The sequence below is a fragment of the Gopherus flavomarginatus genome, chromosome 6 (genome assembly GCF_025201925.1).
Source record: "Gopherus flavomarginatus isolate rGopFla2 chromosome 6, rGopFla2.mat.asm, whole genome shotgun sequence".
Lineage (NCBI taxonomy): Eukaryota > Metazoa > Chordata > Testudines > Testudinidae > Gopherus > Gopherus flavomarginatus.
In genome coordinates, this window is record NC_066622.1 from 24,513,779 (window position 1) to 24,532,613 (window position 18,835).

Consider the following 18,835-nt stretch of genomic DNA (forward strand, 5'->3'; position numbering starts at 1 on the left):
ATGAATGTTCTTGTTTTTTCCTTCTTTCTTAAGAGGCTCTTAATAAACATGACAGGTGAATAATTAAAATCTCCCCTGTGCCATCCCTGGACACCTCCAACAATTTATGTAATAAGTTGGAACCAGAAAAGCACCCATCCTTCTAGCCATCTTTAAATACTTCCTACTTCCTGCTTCAATGGTTAACATGTCATGGCTAAGTTTCTTTGCTACTGTGTCTGCATTCTTCCATTTTCAATGGATCAGATGTGGCTAAGTTTGTTTAAAGTCACTGGAGGCTGCAGCACACAACGCTCAAGACTCCAGGTGTGAATTCTGCTAGCTTTCCAGGATACACTTGTCTCATGCATCAATCTGTCCCACAACCTGCTAGTCTATCACAATTGTCACTGGCAGTAGCTATACAGGAATGCTCCACAGAATCATAACCACTGCCTTCCCTGAATCTTAATTAGCTGGTGTGCTTCAGTAGGGATCTATAGAAGAACCATACAACAGTGCATATGTCACAATGAAATATAGTCTCTATCCCCTCAATTCCATCTGGAATATTTCAGGAAGTGGAGCATTAATGTTTGTGCTGTGCTCTGGAAGTGCAGAGTGCTAGATAAAGGCTAAATACTATGCTCAGTTACATCTACCTGATAGTGATTGGGTCACTTATACATCTGATATAAATAAAACCCAGGTGGTTTTTTTTTTTTAAGTTGAACAGAAAGATACTTTTTATGCCTTGAAAATGTAGATTTGGAAAAAGTTTTTCCATCTAACACACATTTCCATAATGACGCCATATTTACTACAAGAGGCACTCTGTCTCTACTTCATTTCCAGAGCACCTCACCCAATCCTGCCAGATCTAAACATACCATCTGCGAAGGGTTGTGTGCCATAGAGTTTGTTCTTGCATGTACAGACTACAATTCTATCACTGTGGTATCTTACTGCTACATAATTGACTGAAACCTGGCGATCACTATTGAATCCAGTAGCTGTATCATGAGAAGAAGTTGCCAGACAACCATATACAGTCTAAAGCCCCTGAAAAGCAATCTATACTAATGGTCTCTTACACACAAACTGAGGGAATCCAGTTGAAGTGTGGAGTCAAACACATATACACCATCACACATAAGCTGCTTGTCCAGAACTTTTCAGATTGTAAACTCCCTGGGCAGAGATTGTGTTTAGGTCAATGACGCTTAACCAAAAATATTACAGCATTATTAAGATTAAGAGATTACCCGACAGAGGTCTATAGATTGAATGGCTGAGAAGGTAAACCGGGCACTCCTGGTTAGTCCCATAATACAAAAATGAGGGACACTCAATGACATTTTGAAAAACAAAATTCAGAATGAATCTGTGAAACTCTCTGCTACAAGGTATAACTGAGACCACATCTTAGTTTAATTTTAAAAAAGAACTGGACATTTGTATGCATAATGGGAACATGCAATTAGAGGGGATGCATAGGGAGAATATGGGGCAGGTGTGTGTGTGACCATACCTCCCATAAGGCTTTATGGAAATATGCTTAGAATGTGTTTTATGCTACATATGCCATGTAACATATCTCAAAGGTTATGATCTACTGAATGTATTAACCCTATTTGTATTCATGTATCATTTTTGTATTAAAAGTTATGAATGTTATGAATGTTGACTGTCTACTGCCTTGATTTCTAAATAACCTTAGCAGAGCATTTGGTCAGTTCCTGGAGAAAGGAATGTTGAAATTAAGTACCCAATCAAGAAACACTTAAAGAACAATGGATCTTGGAATGCTCCAATCCACATAAGAAGTCTACTTGAGGATGTTCAAGGTAGTATGTAAACAATGGATGCTACCTGTAAATACTGAGAGTCATGCATGGACATGTGACTTGCCCAGGTGACTCCTAAATTCCATTTGGAGCTGGACTTTGCATAGGAGGAGAGGGTCTCCACCCACAAGAGAAAAAGTCTATTTAAACCCCTGGGAGACCCCTCCATTTTGTCTTCAGCTGGCTAAAGAGAGAGCCTCTCCAACCCCCAGGATACTTAGAAGAAACTGGAACAAAGGGCAGTGACTGCAAGGGGTGTGAGTGATTGCTGGACCCAGGCTAAAAGGAGATTAGTCTGTATAAGGGAGCATTCTGGAACTGGTGAGGATCTTATCTGTATTCAGTTTGATTAGACATAGATTTGCGCATTATTTTATTTTGCTTGGTGACTTACTTTGTTCTGTCTATTATTACTTGGAACCACTTAGATCCTACTGTCTGTATTTAATAAAATCACTTTTTACTTATTAACTCAGAGTATGTATTAATACCTGGGGGCGCAAACAATTGTGCATCTCTCTCTATCAGTGTTATAGAGGGTGAACAATTTATGAGTTTACCTTGTATAAGCTTTATACAGGGTAAAACAGGTTTATCTGGGTTTAGATCCCATTTGGGAGTTGGGCATCTGAGTGTTAAAGACAGGAACACTTCTATGAGCTGCTTTCAGGTAAACCTGTAGCTTTGGGGCAAGTAATTCAGACCCTGAGTCTTTGTGGAGCAGACGGAAGTGTCTGGCTCAGTAAGACAGGGTGCTGGAGTCCTGAGCTGGCAGGGAAAGCAGAGGTAGAAGTAGTCTTGGTACATCAGGTGGCAGCTCCCAAGAGGGTTTCTGTGATAGAACCTACCACTGGGAGGGGTGTCAAGTGACTCCTCAGATTGGCCAGCAGGGAGTGGGGAGGGAGAGGCTCTCTGTCCTCTCCCCGCACCTCTTCCCTGGCACATTCGGCTGCTCTCCCTGTCCCTGGAAGTTAGGCGGGGAGCAGGATGGAGCCACTTCTGCCTTAAAGAGCCTGGCTGAGAGGAACGCTCCTACATACACACACACACACACTCACCCCCCAGCCAAGCTCTTTCAGGCAGAAGCAACTCCATCCCACTTCCCACCCAACTGCCAGGGACAGGGAGAACAGCTGAACGCACAGGGGGAGGAGGAGAAGGGAGAAAGAAGATACAGGGAGAGGAGGACAGAGCCTCCCCCGCCTCAGGGAACATGGGACAGGGACAGTGCTGTGGCCCTGGGCTGGGCACAGGGTGGGAGGGGTCACTGGACAGAGGAGACATGTCAGGTGGTCACGTGTCCTTCCCTTTAGCTGGTACTCACCCAATATGGGAAGGCACCAGTCACCTAGCCTCATTACCTGGAGTTGGGAAGAAATTTCCTGCCATAACTGTCCAAGTGTAATTGTCTTACATCCTCCTCGGAAGCATCTGGTGGGGGGCCATTGTGAGAGGCAGTATTGTGGACTCTTCCTATGTTCCTATGAAGGCTCTGGTTTGTGCTTGAGCTTTAAAGGCAATACTGGAACATGAATAAACGCTGACTTGACAGTAGTGTAATCACTCAGTACGGAAGCAGGTACATGGTTTTTTATCAGTATATCGAATGATAGGCTGATGTTTTGGGGCATTCGAACCCTCCCTAGTCCCCTTCAAGAGACTGGACACTCACTGTATCCTCTATAATGCCAGCCTTGTGTTGAAGAACTGAGGCAATAATCAATCATGACTTGTTTTTAGGATCATACCAATGGCCAGATGGGGAAAAATAGTATTAATACAATTATTTTGAAAGAATACAAGACTGTAATTCAGCTGAGGGGCTCTATTGACTTCAGATGGCATGCACACAGCTCAAGCGGTTACAAGATGCAGTAAGGCATGCTAGTGAATGCCTGCCAGAGATTTCTCAAACTCACTGTGGTATTTTGTACGACAGCCCTTTGGCGAAACATATTTTCTGAAGCTTCTTGAAGGTCTTCATAAACCCCACCCTACCCCACCTAAAAATGCAGCAATGGAAAAGCTGGGTAGGGCAGGTGAGGGTCAGTGCTTAATTTGTAATGAAAGAGGTGCCAGGGCTCAAGTGATTTTTTTTTTAAAACATTCATAACTGACACAGAAGTGCCGGGGTATGAACTGCTAGAGGTGTCAGCCCTGGCACAAATTAAGCACTGGTGAAGATTGTCTCCAATGCTCAAATGAAAAGATTTGACAGTAGAGTTGTGTGTATATTGAACTGCAAGAGGGAATGGTCATGATTACAGAGGAGACTGTGTCTGTTTTCCTTAGAATTGTTCCGGTTAATTCTGCCTCAGTGTGTCTTATTATAAACCTTTCTAACACATGGATAGATCTGCAAGCTAGCGGCATCACAGGAAAATGACTATCCAGGAGCAATAAAAACAAAGCATCTGTCAGAAGACCTGGACAACAGCCAACGTGCTTGCATCAACCCCAGGGTAAGGCTCTCATATCAAAGGCGTCCAGGATCCACGCAGAGAGCTTGAGCCTCAAGTGTTCCTCTGTAACTAGTCAGGCAGGATCCTGTGGAACTCCTGCAGCCTGCTGTACAATCCCCAGTTGCTTGAGGGCTGGCATGGATTGCTCTGGCCCCTACCAGCCACAAAAGGGATTAGATACTCTATAATATATCAGACAATGGAGGAGCTGCTATTCTCAAATTCCTAGGGCCAAAATAAGCTTAAGTCACATCACGATTCAAGGTCATTTCACTCACAGTACTGTTTGTAGTTAGTTCTCCGTGGCAGAAACCTCAGTGTTTAGCTCCAAAATGGTATGTGGATACTGGTAAAGCCTTACAAATCTATCTTTGGATGACAGGAAAAACACACTGCAGGTTGGCCAGGGGCAAGAATACAGGCCCATACTATCACTTCTCACCACTTGCTTTCTCTGTGGCTGAAGCCCTCCTGCGGCTGAAGCTTTACGATGAGCTGCTGTTTAAACTTTCCATTAAAGTGAATGGAACATCAGTACACACAGGGTTTTTTTGGCAGCACACGTGATGAGGTGCACCTGGCATGCATAACACAAGGCAACACAGGATCCAGACACGACTCTATAAAGCTACCACAGCTAAAAGCAGTCTCTGCTTCCGGCCACATAAACCAGGGAACACCTCCTTTAGGCAGAATGGGAGCCTTTCCTGATGTGTTTCTCTGATGCCTAAACACTACAGTGCTGCATGGATCAAAAGGCTTATACTGGTAGAATGCAGCTGCAGTTTAAAGACATCAGGTGAAGGTTAGGGAGGGAGGGGATACTGAGAATGAGTCTCAGAGTCCAGGTCTACTGACTCAGGCTTGCAGAGCTTACACTATGCCACTAACAGCAGCAGTGTAGGCATTGGGGTTGGAGTTGCAGCTCTGAAGCCCACTCCTGTTCCCTGAACTTCAGAGCCTGAGCTCCAGCTTGAGCTACAACATCTACACGGTGCTGATGTTTTCAGCACCATAGCGCAAGCTTGAGTCTGCAGCCCCTGACGCAGACTCAGTGACACAGGGTTTTAAAACAGAGTGTAGACATATCCTGGGAGGTTGCAGGGCAGGAGTCCAACAGGAGAAAATGAAAATGTTTCAGTCCCCACCCCACCTGTATCCGCCACTGTGGTGCTTTGTAGTTGTTCAATAGTGAAGAAAGATTATGCTGCAGGGAAGCCAGATTCTACCAGAAGAGCTATAGGATGACCCCATTCTACAAAGAAAGCTGGGTACATATCAAACAGGATTACGATGCTCCACTCACGTGCAGCTCAGCAAGGAGACGCACAAGTCAGCTACTGTTGGAACTTGACACTTCCATTCTAAGGGAACCAGACTTTGATTCCTAGGTTAGCAGCACTGGGAGCTACACAGCTCCTGGGAACAGTGACCCCTCTGGCCAGTTAATGAGCAATGCTGAGGGGCTCCAAAGGAAGGGACGGCACAGATAAAGGGCAGAGAGAGGCTGAATACTGCGGCACTGCCCTAGCACGGAGTATAGCACGAAAACATCCGTCTGGAGACAAACTTCATGAATTAGTTATGGATGCAAGAGAAAGTTTATTTTTAGATGGCAGCAAACCAGCAGTAACCTTGAACTGGAGGCAAGCATCCTGCTACAGTAACAATCAGAGCTCCAGCTCCAAGCATTTCCAAGTCAGACAGAAAGAAAGGCAATGTGTCATACTCATTGTTAAGAGTACATTTTAGTCACAGGTATTTTTAGTAAAAGTCACCGACAGGTCGCAGATGGTAAACAGAAATTCACGGGCCCATGATCTGTCCGTGACTTTTACTAAAAATACCTACTGTGAGGGGGGGACAGTCCGGGGGTGCCCTGGGTGCTGGGGGAGGGGTCAAGGTGACCTAGGACCTCTCTCTGTGCTGGAGGAGAGGGGGGGATGGGTCATAGCGCATGGCCTGGGACCCCCACTCGTACTGGGGGGGGCAGGCTGTGGCATGGACCCCCGTGGTACTGAGGGAGGGAGGGCCAGGCTGCGACCCATGGCCCAGGACTCCTGGTGGTACTGAGGACAGGGTTGGGGCTCCCTACCCAGCTCTGTGTCCCTGAAGCTCCTGGGCCAGCACCAGCTGCTGCAGAAGTCACAGAATCTGTGGGTATGGCTACATTTGGAATTTCAAAGCGCTGCCGCGGTAGCGCTTTGAAGTGTGAGTGTAGTCAGAGCGGCAGTGCTGGGAGAGAGCTCTCCCAGCGCTGCATGTAAACCACATCCCTTACGGGTGTAGCGCTGCTGCCCTGATTACACTGACGCTTTACAGCGCTGTATCTTGCAGCACTCAGGGGGGTGTTTTTTCACACCCCAGTTGCAGCGCTGTAAAGTGTGAGTGTAGCCAAGGCCACACTTCAGTGAGAGACTCGCAGCCTGTGTATGGTTGATAAGCCAATGTAATTTAAAGAGAAAGTTTATAATGGTATAAGCATAATGAACTGAGTCCTTGCTGTATTAATCCAATATGCATTGTGCTGCTCCAAGCTTAAAGCATTTTTCAGTCACTCCCCTTCTGAAATGCATAATGTTAGAGTCTAAGCACAGAGGAATGCAGAGGGCACCGCATTAGGCTCAGCCCTCATTCCCCAAGGCCAGAAGGAAGCATTGTGATCATCTTAGTCTGAACTCCTCTATACACAGGCCAGAGAACTTCACCAAAATCATTCCTAGACCAGATCTTTTAGAAAAACACCCAGTCTGAATTTGTCTAGCTTCAACTTCCTGCCACTGGACCATTCAGACACCAAATTAGCTGCGTCTGTCCTTTCCATTACACAGACTGCTTGGTTGGTATGGGCAGGCTGAGTTAAGAGACACAGTAAATTCCATGACCTCTGTGACATTGCACCCCATAATACTTTATAGAAATATGCTTATGAGTGTAAATATGACATAACTGGAATATGTTTTATGCTAATATGCCATGTAACATATCTTTCCAAAAGTTATGATCTACTGAGTATGTTCATCCTATTTGTATAAATGCATCATTCTTGAATCTGAAACTAGGAATATAAAATACTACTCCAAGGTCCTATTGTAGTTATGCAAAGTGTGGGCCATTAATGGTGGTTTGGAATCTCAATGGCTCCCATTAACCAGGATGATTGGTTGTAAATGGCTCTGTTTACTTGCAAGTCTTCCTGTATACAGGTGTGCTGGCAAGCGAGTAATGAAGTCTTACAGTGACATGTGATCATGTCACCTGAACTGGAATCCATCTTTAACCTGGTGCTTTTCCATCTAGAAGGAGGGGTGGGAACCCAGGGAGGGACAAAGGATTCCTGCCTTGTGCCAAAGATCTATAAGGGGGTGGAATAGAACAAAGGGAGCTGCAGTCATGAGAAATCCCCTAGCTACCACCTGAACTGGAACAAGGACTGTACCAGGGGAAAGGATTGGGTCCAGACTAGAAGGAGGCTAGTCTGTCAAAGCAGCTTATTGGAACATCTCTGAGGGTGAGATTTACCTGCATTTAGCTTCCTACTGTATTAGGCTTAGACTTGCGTGTTCTATTTTATTTGGTAATTTACTTTGTTCCGTCTGTTATTACTTGGAACCACTTAAATCCTACTTTTTGTATTTAATAAAAACTCTTTTTACTTATTAATTAACCCAGAGTATGTATTGATACCTTGGTGGAGGGGCAAACAGCTGTGCATCTCTCTCTATCAGTATTATAGAGAGCTAACAATTTATGAGTTTACCCTGTATAACCTTTATACAGGGTAAAATGGGTTTATTTCAGGAGCTGGGTATCTTTGTGCTGGAGACAGGAGCACTTCTTAAGCTGTTTTCAGTTAACCCTGCAGCTTGTGGGGGACATGATTCAGACTTGGATCTGTATTTGCAGCGGGAAAGTCAAGGTACTGAAGTCCCAAGCTGCCAGGGAAAATGGGCTCAGAGGTAGCCCAGGCACATAATGTGGCAGTCCCAAAGGGGTTTCTGTGATCCAACCCATCACATCCCCATCTCTGAGAGGCAGCCTGCGTGGAATTTACTTAGCTCCAGGGAAACGTATGTGATGGTCTTTGTTCCAAACTGAAGGATAACAGCCCTATTAGTCCCTTTGGAAAACACGGTCCTCACTCAGAACATAACAGGTGACGCTTCTGCAGGTTTCATAATCAGCCGAACTTGTCCAAGAATTTAAGTTTTGCCCAAACATCTCTTTGCAAGAGAGACTTCAAACCAGGGTACCTGTGTAACAAGGGGAGACTGACTCCTCATTCAGTGGGTAGAAAACTATCAGGTTATCACTGCATATTAATAACACCACAGGAGACTGGATGGGACACAGGATGGGCTCAAGGTATTAATAATGAGAGAGACTTTCAGTTAAATTACTGATTCTAATCTAGCCCAAGTGGTCAGTGATTAAAAACTACCACCACTTGATGGGCTGTTCAGTGGGCCTCCATTTAAAGTGAGGCAATGGGTTCTCAATCCAGTTTCTAATAGGCAAAGTATCAATGTTAAAAAATAACACACACCACTGCCATTGACATTAGCTGGCCATCTGACCGTTTCAGCAGAGAGACTAGGAATGAACAGACCACAGAGACTGCCTTCCCCTCTTATCCCAGAGGTGGTTCCTCCAGGGGAGGATTTAGGCATATAAGCAAGGAAGCATGGAAGAAGACTGGAGTGCTGTTTCTTGCATCATATCTGTGAGCATAGGGTGTCAGTCTCCAAGGCTGAGAGTCAAGCACTTTTTACATGCAATAATTCCACTAAAACCACTCTCCAATGCCTGCTACCAGTCTTTGTGATGAAGGACTGTACGGCGTGTTTAACAGAAAACGAAAAAAGGAAGAGCAGCAGGAATATGCAAATTAACCCTCAACATCAGCTCTGTTATGATGAAGAGACCACAAGAAAATGTCAAGAGGACCCACTTTGGGGTAGATGGGGGAGCAGGAAAGACTCCAGGACTCTGAGTCAAAAGCTTTGGAGTGCCAGGAAATGGTTAATTCTAGATCATTTGGGTTTGGCAGCAGCTGCAAGAATAAGTATTTTATAAACAGCTTCCAAATAAAAAAAGCATTTGGGGCATGAGAAAAGGGGGGTGGAAAGAGAGATGTTTAATGCACTCCTGCCACATGGCTTTACATCTCAAGCTGCTCTAAAGTCACAGGCCTCCAATCTCCCACACAAATATCCCAGCTACTAAACTAATTTTACGTTTTAAATGTCAGGCCCTAATTTCCTGAATGGGAGCAGCTCAGCCCCAGCAAAACAAGCTAGTTGTAAGTACAGAGTCGCCATCTCAGAGAAAGCCCCAAATTTAAGGGAATGAATTGAACATGTTTTGATAACAAGCTGCCCCCTGCCAAGGATCCATAGGGCACACTATGTCTCTGTCTTCCACAGTCTCTCATCAGTGCACTCCTCTTAGGCTTGGCCTACTCTTAAGAATTAGACTGACCAAACTACATTGCTCAGGGCTGTGCGAAATGTCCTGTCCTGTGTGATATATTTAGATCGACATCACCCATGGTGTAGATGTAGCTAGGCTGACGGAAGAAACTAACAGCTCTTTGAGAGGTGCATTATATACATTGATGTGAAAACTCTGTGTCAGTGCAGGAAGCAGCTACACTTGAGTGGCACAGATGCAGAGACTGCAGTGTAAACATACTCCACGATAGGCTCTGGGCCTCCATTTCGCTCAAGGGGAGCCCTGTGGCCCTCCTACTCAGACTGGACCCCTGACTTCAGGATGCATTTCTCTCAATGGCTCCTTAGCTCAGTGCTCAGAGAAATGGATTAAAATACAAGTCCATAGACAGGAATCTTACCTGTCTTGCTTTCCCTTGATTAGGTAGGTAGGTAGGTAGGTCTCATTTAATATTGGACTGGGAGACTGTCAGACGGCATCTTCCTTACTGCCTGGCCCACAGTGGAGCTCAGGAGGCCCAGATTAGAGAAGTCTCCCCAGCTGTGGAGGGCACGTTACTAACAGAAGCCTCAAGTCCCAGTCACCTGGCCTGTTTTCATGGGCACTGCTCCTTCTTCAAGTTCAGGCAGAGGAGGAACTATGTTCAGATAAATTCTCTCTCATCCACATTCCAAAAAGTTGGTGGTTTGGTTGAGACAAGGACCAATTTTTATGGTCTAGTTGTCAGGCTCCATTGTATCTTCAGGGCATCTTCATTCACTTGCTGACAGTTCCTGATAGCCCAGTTACCAATCCCAGACATGGCTACATGACACACACTCTAACCCTCTGACTGCCTATTCCCTGCTTCCAGAGAACCTCTCTAGACAGACTTTAACCCTTTGAGACCAGGTAACAACCAGCACAAGATTAAACTGAGTCACAAAAAATAACATTTCCTAAGAATAATGCATAAGCCTTCCATGTTCTCCACACCCTTCACTGAAGCCAGGCTGATCCAACAGTGGTCTTGGAAAAGAAAAGGAAGATCAGACCCAGCTTTCTGGCTTGCTAAGGCAAAGGATAGTGGAATAGCAACCTGAGATTTGAGTGTTGGAAAGCAGAGAAGGCTGTTTGGCATTGCTACTGCTACTCATTACAAAATGTCATGGCTTTTCAGAGTTAATTGCTCTTCCTCCTTACTCCCAGAGAATCCAGAGATAGCAAAATTACCGAAGGCTACCGTAAAAAAATTAACCACTTCACTGATAACTGGTACTCTGGTCTCCTACTCCTGTCATTAGTGTTGAATCTCTGTGCTTGGCCTCTGGCAACTACCCAATTCCCACTCATTTGTGTGGACTCTAGCCTACACTTAAACTCCATAAGGTCTGGCAAGAGTGGCCTGACATCCAAGGGATGGGAAGTAGTAGTATAGCTGAGATCTCAACCTGGGCGTGGTACCATTTCTAGTGTCCATCACCAGAGTATCCAGCTGCTGATCAGGTCAATTAGATCTGCTTAAACTGGCAGGTGCTTGAAGAGTCTGGGAACCGCATGGATGGAACTTTTAAAAAACATTTTAAAGTAAACCAATCTTCAAGCCAAATCCACCCCGAGCCCCGGATCTCTGGTTAAAAAGAGAAACAAGTGAAGGGAAAATGGCATAACAGTAAATGCAGCACAACCTATTACAGATGGGACCTGTTCAGCACAGACAAACTATTCTGTTTAAGCAGTATGAGCAGCTGGTTAAGTGCTGAGTTGCCCTTAATTCATTATTTAGATCATATGGAGAGGCAGAGGTTTGAAAATCTGTCTTTTGGATCAGACCAGGGTCTATTTTTGACCTGTATTTACTACAAACCTCTTAACGCTCCCTCCTGCATTATAGAAACCTAGCTAAACAGTTCCTCCAAACCCAACAGGAATAGACAGGGCAGGTTTCTGAAGAGAATATGTACATCAAATAGAAAGCAGTCAGGAGAGAACCAACCCGACAACTGGGAAGGCAGAATCCTTGGCAGTGGTGTAGTTCTAGTGCAGGCAGAGTGAGACTACGCTGCATAGTGCATTCAGGAGTGAAGGTGAGAAATAAGTAACCCTTCTGTCCCTGGTTTTAACTGCACACCATTCCCTAGTTCAGCTGTCAGTCCACTGCTCCACACCACAGAGCTAGACAAGTCTAAGCTGCAGACAGACTTTGGAAGTTGCCTGATCCTCTTCCTTTCAGGGAAAGAGGGGGCTCCATTTCAATTGCATAAGGATAAGGACACCTATTCCCGTTATTCCCTCCCAGATAATAGGGGTTTTTAGAGTTACATCTGATACAAGGGAGGAAACAGTCCATTGCTCCATTTCCACACAGCTTTAATTAATGCTTTCCTTCTCTGGATTGCATCTGACAGTTCACACAGGGGAGAGGCAGGCAGACTGTGACAGTGTCCTCACGCCCTGCACTGAGGGTTGCACTGAGCACGGGTATCGTGTAACAAGGCAAGAGAGAACCGTGCTCAGCTTGGAAAAGTGAACAAGTTCTCAGGGGAGTTTCCAGCTGTAAGGTTTATTCTTTGGTTTTTCTAAGGGGCAGCAGCAGCCTAGAGGGGCTTGTTAAACAGTTTTCTTTGTGTTTGACATGGAAGCACCACCCATTCCCTCAATTAAACTTGTACATATTGACACATTAGCGTCACATGTCTCCCACCCCCCTTCCCCGCACCAGCCCCTGGTAAGGAGGGGTTGTTTTCAGTCATCTAGTTTCAGGTAGTAGATGAGAAATTCAGCAGAATAAACCAGCTTTAATTGATTAAGAGTGCACCTGGAAGAGTATTGAATCCATTGCCTTTGGGACAACCTATAGTGAGAGCCCTACACACCAGAGCCAGCCCATTCCTGTCATTGCAGGATGCTTTCATTTGCAACCAGTTCTCAGATATGCTCAGGCTATATGAGGGATCCGAATCCAGCTGACTTCAGAGGGAGGGAGAGTATGGGTGTTCCCAGGCCAGTGGTGCTGACAACACCCGTGAGGCAGGTTTTCTGTTAAACTTAATGAAGCGTCAGCTTCTATATCTGTCCTTTACTCGGGACCCAGGCACACAGCATGAATCCAGAACATGGTCTGCATGGCACTCACTCGTACACCACCTCCCGTAGGCTGCCTGCACGCACTCCTCTGAGGGACAGGTTCAAGGTTGAAGGGATAAAATTAAAGGAAGAGTTACACATAGTAAAGTGAACTGTCATACTGGTGAGATGTATTGGGTCACATCACCCCAGGGAAAGGGTAGAAGCTCCACTGCTTGCATTGAAAACTTGACTGGACAAGTGGCCAGGAAGTATAGCATCAGGAACAATCCTGCACTGACTCCTAGTGCTGGTGGATTGATAGATGATGGTTTATCCCCATATTCAGCTTCTCGGCGTCTCGCATGTTTAAACCCCTGGCAGAGTGGCTCCTGACCCTAATGAAGGACCAACGGAAGGAGAGAAGACCTATGACAGGAGCTATGCCTACACACTCTGCACTAACTGGAAGCCTCAATATCAGCATCCATTCCAAGCACACTGGCGACGCTAATGAGCAACAAGACTAATCGCAAGGAGGGTTATTCCATTTTAGCCAGTACACATCTCTCCAGTCGTCAGCAAGGGATGCACACTTAGCAGTGGGGTGAAAAGGGTGGTGTACAGAGACAAAGCCTGCCTGAAAGAGGCCAGATTTCTTCCTCAAGGATCTGCATGCATCTTCCATTAACACCATGAACCAAACAGAAAGTTGAGACTCAAAGCAACACTTGGCAGAAATAAAGAATAAGCTGAAATATTAATTTATGCCACTTCCTGCATACCTGTATATTCAACAGCAAAAATGTGGGGTACTAAAATATATACGGCATTTATTTATTTAGCCCTAAATCAAAGGATTAAAACCAAAGCTAGGTTTTATAAGGTTTAATTAAGTTGATACTTATTTTAAAATAAGTGTACATGTCTCCCCTAGAATGCTTAGGACACACTGAACGGGAAAGCTCAGGATGGGCTTGAACTCCAAAATTTAAAATTCCCCAACAGCACGTAACCTTTCTAATGGAAAGCCGTGCCCCTAGGAGCAGTCCATAACTACAGCTCACCTTGCGTATGAGTCTGCATGTCACGTGCCAGCTCCATTGGAAGGACGGAGTTAACGAGAGTGGAGATAATAGCAGCGTCCAAGTTGCACATTGCTCCAAAGCACTTCAGCAGCAGCAGCCGCAATGGCACTCGGTGTTCCTAGAAAGAAAGGAATCCTTCCAGTTAGACAAAACCACAGTTGAGTACTCGGTTCAAGACTCAAGCCAAGCAGGGAGCTTGCAAGTCCACACTTACTGTGACCAGTGCAGGTGAACGAGCAGAAGTGCTAGGTAGCCCGTTTCAACCCATTATCAGGTATGGCACAGATCTTTCCAGTGTACAGGTTGATCTAGCCCCAATATCAGCTTCTAAAAACTGCACAGATTTTTTTTTAAATTCATCTTTGTGCTGGAATCAGCTACTAATGCCTGTACTATTGATGCTAACAAAAGGTACAGGGAGGCAATACCTCACACCTGAAATACCGTGCATCTCATCCACAGTTTGACTGTTGTGACAAGACAGATGAAGAGAGCCTAGGGTGTATGATCCTATTTTGGCCCCACCAAAACCAGATCTGATTCAATCTGAATGCCTGTGCCTCTTACAGGGATGCACAGTTTTCTTGACCCCGGTAGAGGGGGCAGACACAGTGCTCCTAGAAGATCTATAGCTTGCAACCCGTCCCTTTACTTCGGGAGTAATCATAGTGAAGTGCCGAGTGTGGAACTGAAAAGGAGTTTTAGCACCTCAAAATCTATCAGGATCTATTATAATCTAAACCGATTTTGCAGCATCTCTGATAATTAATGAAAAGGACCTTGAAGGGCTGCTATAAAGTTGTCAGGTTTCATGCTGAGAGAATGGGTTTTTAATCAGAAGGCTTTGAGTGCACAAAGCAGAAATTCCATCATCAAATCTCTTTTCAAGGCAGTGGTTCTGCTTGATCCTGAAGCCCACCCTCTCCCTGACAGGAGCCCTGAAGCTAGGCTTCACCTGATATCACTCCAAACATCAGCTGACAAACTGGTCAGAGAGGTCAAAAGAAACCCAGAACAGAGAGAAGAATCCTGGCACCAAGCATCACAGGTACTAAAGTCCAATGGGTAACTGTACCACTCTCCATATGGTCATTCATCCTGTGAAGTCACATTCACAGAGCACACCATGGAGAACAATAATGCACTGGGAAAGCCAGCAGCCTGCGCTGCGTACTCCTGACTGGGCTTCCCAGTTCTCTCTAACATGTTGCGGCCTCTTCCATAGCCAAGCTCTGGGTTTATCAGAGCAATGTTTTATTAAAAGCTGATTGCACTGTTTGCTGTGCTGTGGCTGGGGACTAAGGAAAAAATTTTCTACCCATGTCTAAGTGCTACTGCAGTGAGCCTTAGGAAGAAAATGGGGCACAGAAATATTTCTATAGGCACGGAAGGCAAACTCCCTACTTCTTCCTCTGAACATCAATTTCCTTCCTCAGTCCCAAGGCAGCTCCTCACAACCCACTTTCCTAATCAGAGCTGTTTACAGATGTAGAGCCACGCATCAATTAAGAGAGGAGAAGCCACAGCCTGTTGGCTTTCCCAAGGCATTCTCAGAAATCCTTCCTCTAAACTATAGTAGAGCTGCTGCTTCTGTTCCTTTTGGAGCTAAAAAGAAAGCGGCAATCTTTACCTTTCAGACTGCTTACAGGTACAGTACTAGATACTGCTCCTGAAACTAGACTCAAGTCCTACCTTCTCATCGTCCATGTAAGCTCTGCACAACCCACAAGTATAATACATAGTTACCTAAGTGTGCAAGAAGGATTTTTTGAAACTCAGTCTAGTTCAGGGAGCAAACTGTCCAAACGGGGAAAAGGTTTACATACATTCATGCTTGTTAACCTTTTTCCTTTGGGTCTACAGGAAAACCTCCAATAGAAGATAGGAAGAATGCAACACCTCTTACCATCTGATAATATGCCACAAGGGATAGGACTGATTCAAACTCATTCTTTTTGCACATTTTCTTGCAAACGTCAGGATCTGCATCTGTCTGGAAACACAATCGAACAAGTGAGATTGTTGGCATACCGGAGAAGCCAAAGGATCTCTATCTGGAACACAGAGAGGCCCCAAGTCAGGCTGGCCTTTCAGCAGGATAAAGAACTGTTCCCATCTCACCAGCTCCTCCATCCCCAGGACTTCAGTCTCCACAGCCCAACCACCCTACAAAGAAATTAGGAGAAAAGCAAAAAGAGAGTGCCTGGGGAAACAGTTGCCCTACAGATTCCATATCAAAGTGAACTCCTGGAACTGCCTCAGTGCTGTGCAATCTCTCCCTGCATGCCTTACATGCTGAAAGCATCTGAAAAAGGTGAACCAAGAAGAGTTTTGAAAATACTGTTTGTGTTGCAGTCACACCCGAAGCCCCTGTCAGTGCTGGGCTTGCTATGTGAGACACACGCATATGATGCTTGCAATCTATAAACATTTTGGTTACGCTTCCATTGTCTTCCTCAAACTTGGCAGATCTCACCCTGCAGAGTTAGTGGGGGGGAGAAACATAGAGGAAGCTGGATTAAGCCCATCTGATGAGCTGTATGTTTTAGGGTTGGTCTTCACTTAAAAATTAGATCAACCTAACAACCCTGCTCAGGACTGTAAAAATCTTCATGCCCTAAGCGCTGAACTAGCCCCCACTGTGGATGCAGCTAGGTCGACAGAAGAATTCTTCTGTCGACCTAGCTACTGTCTCTTGGAGAGATGGACTGATGGCATCAACAGGAAAAACCCTTCTGTTGCCATAGCAAGCATCTACACTAAGGCACTGCTGTAGCTCCATAGCTGTGCTCCTTTATCGTCCGCAGTGTAGACGTGCCCTTGGAGAAGCAGCTGAAGCTCATGTGTTCAGAAGAAATTAAGAGTTAAGACCTTCTACACTGGCCTTCACACAGTGCTGGAAACAGTGTTTTTAAACAGTCCCAATAACACTTTTCACACAGTTTAAAGACCAGGCAGTGTTAGCACGTTGTTAGGGCTTAGGCTAGAACACTAATACTGTTTGGCCTGTGCATGCTGGCCAGCCAAATCATGAAACAAGTTTCCAGTGGAACAGTGTTCAACTGAGCTTGCAGTGTGTCTGGGGAGGAGGTTTTTGGTGGCTATTTATTTATTTACTTTTTAAAGACGGGTGAATAAAGAACCTAGCACTGTAAAACATGGGTGGATGATTATCTTGCAAGGTGGATTTAATCCTGGTTCCTAAGCACGACAGACCCCAGGCAGAGTCTTATTCATAAGCTTGCAACTTAAGTCGCAGGCTGCATTACAGTATTTTTTATTTTTATATATATACACACACACATATATATATACACACACATATATACATATATATATATATATATATATATATATATATATATATATATATATTTATATATATATACATACACACACACACACACACATATACACACACACACACGGCAGGGCTTGTTTTAACACCCGTTATTAATAAACGGCAACATACTCTCGAACAGCTGTCTGATGATTTCACTAAGGGTTTGTCTACAGGGTGAGTTCAAGTGGTGCAAGCCAGGATGTGACTCTGCAATGCCCCAGCTTGCTCCACTGTAACTCACTGTGTGGACACTGCTATAGAGCAGCAAAAGTCCCACAGTGTGCCTCAGCATACTGTGCTTTCAAGTCACACTCCAGGATCCTTACTGCACTGGAGCAGTGACCAAACAGCGAATTACTTTGCAGCAAGCTGGTGCATGGTCAAATCTCACCTGGCTTGCCAAACACTAACGCTCCACACGGACAAGCCCTAAGGAAAGGATATTGACAGAGGAAATCTACAAGGGGATCTCAGCTTCACTAAACCTACTTAAGAAAGCAACCCACCAAGATACGGAGCAGCTCTTCCAAATAGCAGCAGATGACATTTTCATCCTCATAGAGTGCCCAACTGCGCTGCTGGGCATCTTCTTTGTGCCTGGCCAGATCTGCAAAGATCACCTCAAGTCGCTGCTCATCATGGCAGATCTGCCCTGAAGGCAGCCCAGAATTCAGATTCTGCAAAAAGACAGAAAAGAAATACCAGTAATAGGGGTCCTGATAGTTAGCAGTTTTTTGGAGAGTAATTGTTTCCATGGGTATCCGTTACCTGAGTCCTGAGAGGTCACTTCATTCAGATAATAACTGGCAACAGGTGGACAGTGAGTTTCTCACACACACACACACACACACACACACACACACACACCTACCTCTCTGCTACTTCTAAACACTGTTTTCTGGTTCTCTCCCCCTTCCATCCTTGCAAAGATTATGAAATTACTGAATCAGTGAAAGGAGGCTCCAGGACTGGGGCAGAGTCAGAAATCATCTTTACATCTCCAAAACCTTGACTGCAATGCTGAAGAAGCAGTTTTGCTTTCAGAGGGTATGAAAATCATGCTGAGTTCTCATCAGAGGTTCCAGTGCAGAAACATAAGGCTGGACACCAGAGCAGCTGGTTGTCTCAGTTGGATCAATGAGAAGCCTAACATCTAATCAGCTCCAGAAAACATTCCTACAGCCATGGGAATTTATACCTGGGGATTGCATGGACCGGGTAAGTACAGTTTAGTACATAAAAATCCTTCCTTCGCTTTTAACAGGAAATGGGAGTGCCACATGTCTACAAAAGAACACGTTTTGTCAACGCTTTGGAAGGACACTGCTGAGTGGAGAAGTTTATCTATTTTCCATCATAGGAAAAATAATCTACAACTAGCTGCTACAGTAACTCCTCACTTAACGTTGTAGCTACATTCTGGAAAAATGTGATTTTAAGCGAAATGATGTTAAGCAAATCCAATTTCCCCATAAGAATTAATGTAAATGGGGGCGAGGAGGTTAGCTTATAGGGAAATTTTTTTCACCAGACAAAAAGACTAATATAGGTAGAATATATAAACACACACACAGCATAAGTTTTAAACAAACAATTTAATACTGTACACAGCAATGA

General features: G+C 44.9%; 2 protein-coding genes across 3 annotated transcripts in view; both read right to left on the bottom strand.

Moving 5' to 3' along the window:
* Positions 1–18,835, bottom strand: part of LOC127053554 (protein ATP6V1FNB) — a 354,802-nt gene that overhangs the window by 13,140 nt on the left and 322,827 nt on the right. The window lies entirely within an intron of this gene.
* The window catches only part of NCKIPSD (NCK interacting protein with SH3 domain), a 94,678-nt gene that overhangs the window by 10,743 nt on the left and 65,100 nt on the right, over positions 1–18,835 (bottom strand). For both annotated transcript variants that reach the window (XM_050958456.1, XM_050958457.1), the window contains 3 exons: positions 17,725–17,895; positions 15,782–15,868; positions 13,855–13,993 (listed from right to left, as the gene is read on the bottom strand). In XM_050958456.1, coding sequence (XP_050814413.1) covers positions 13,855–13,993; positions 15,782–15,868; positions 17,725–17,895 — 397 coding nt within the window. The remainder of the gene's footprint in view (positions 1–13,854; positions 13,994–15,781; positions 15,869–17,724; positions 17,896–18,835) is intronic.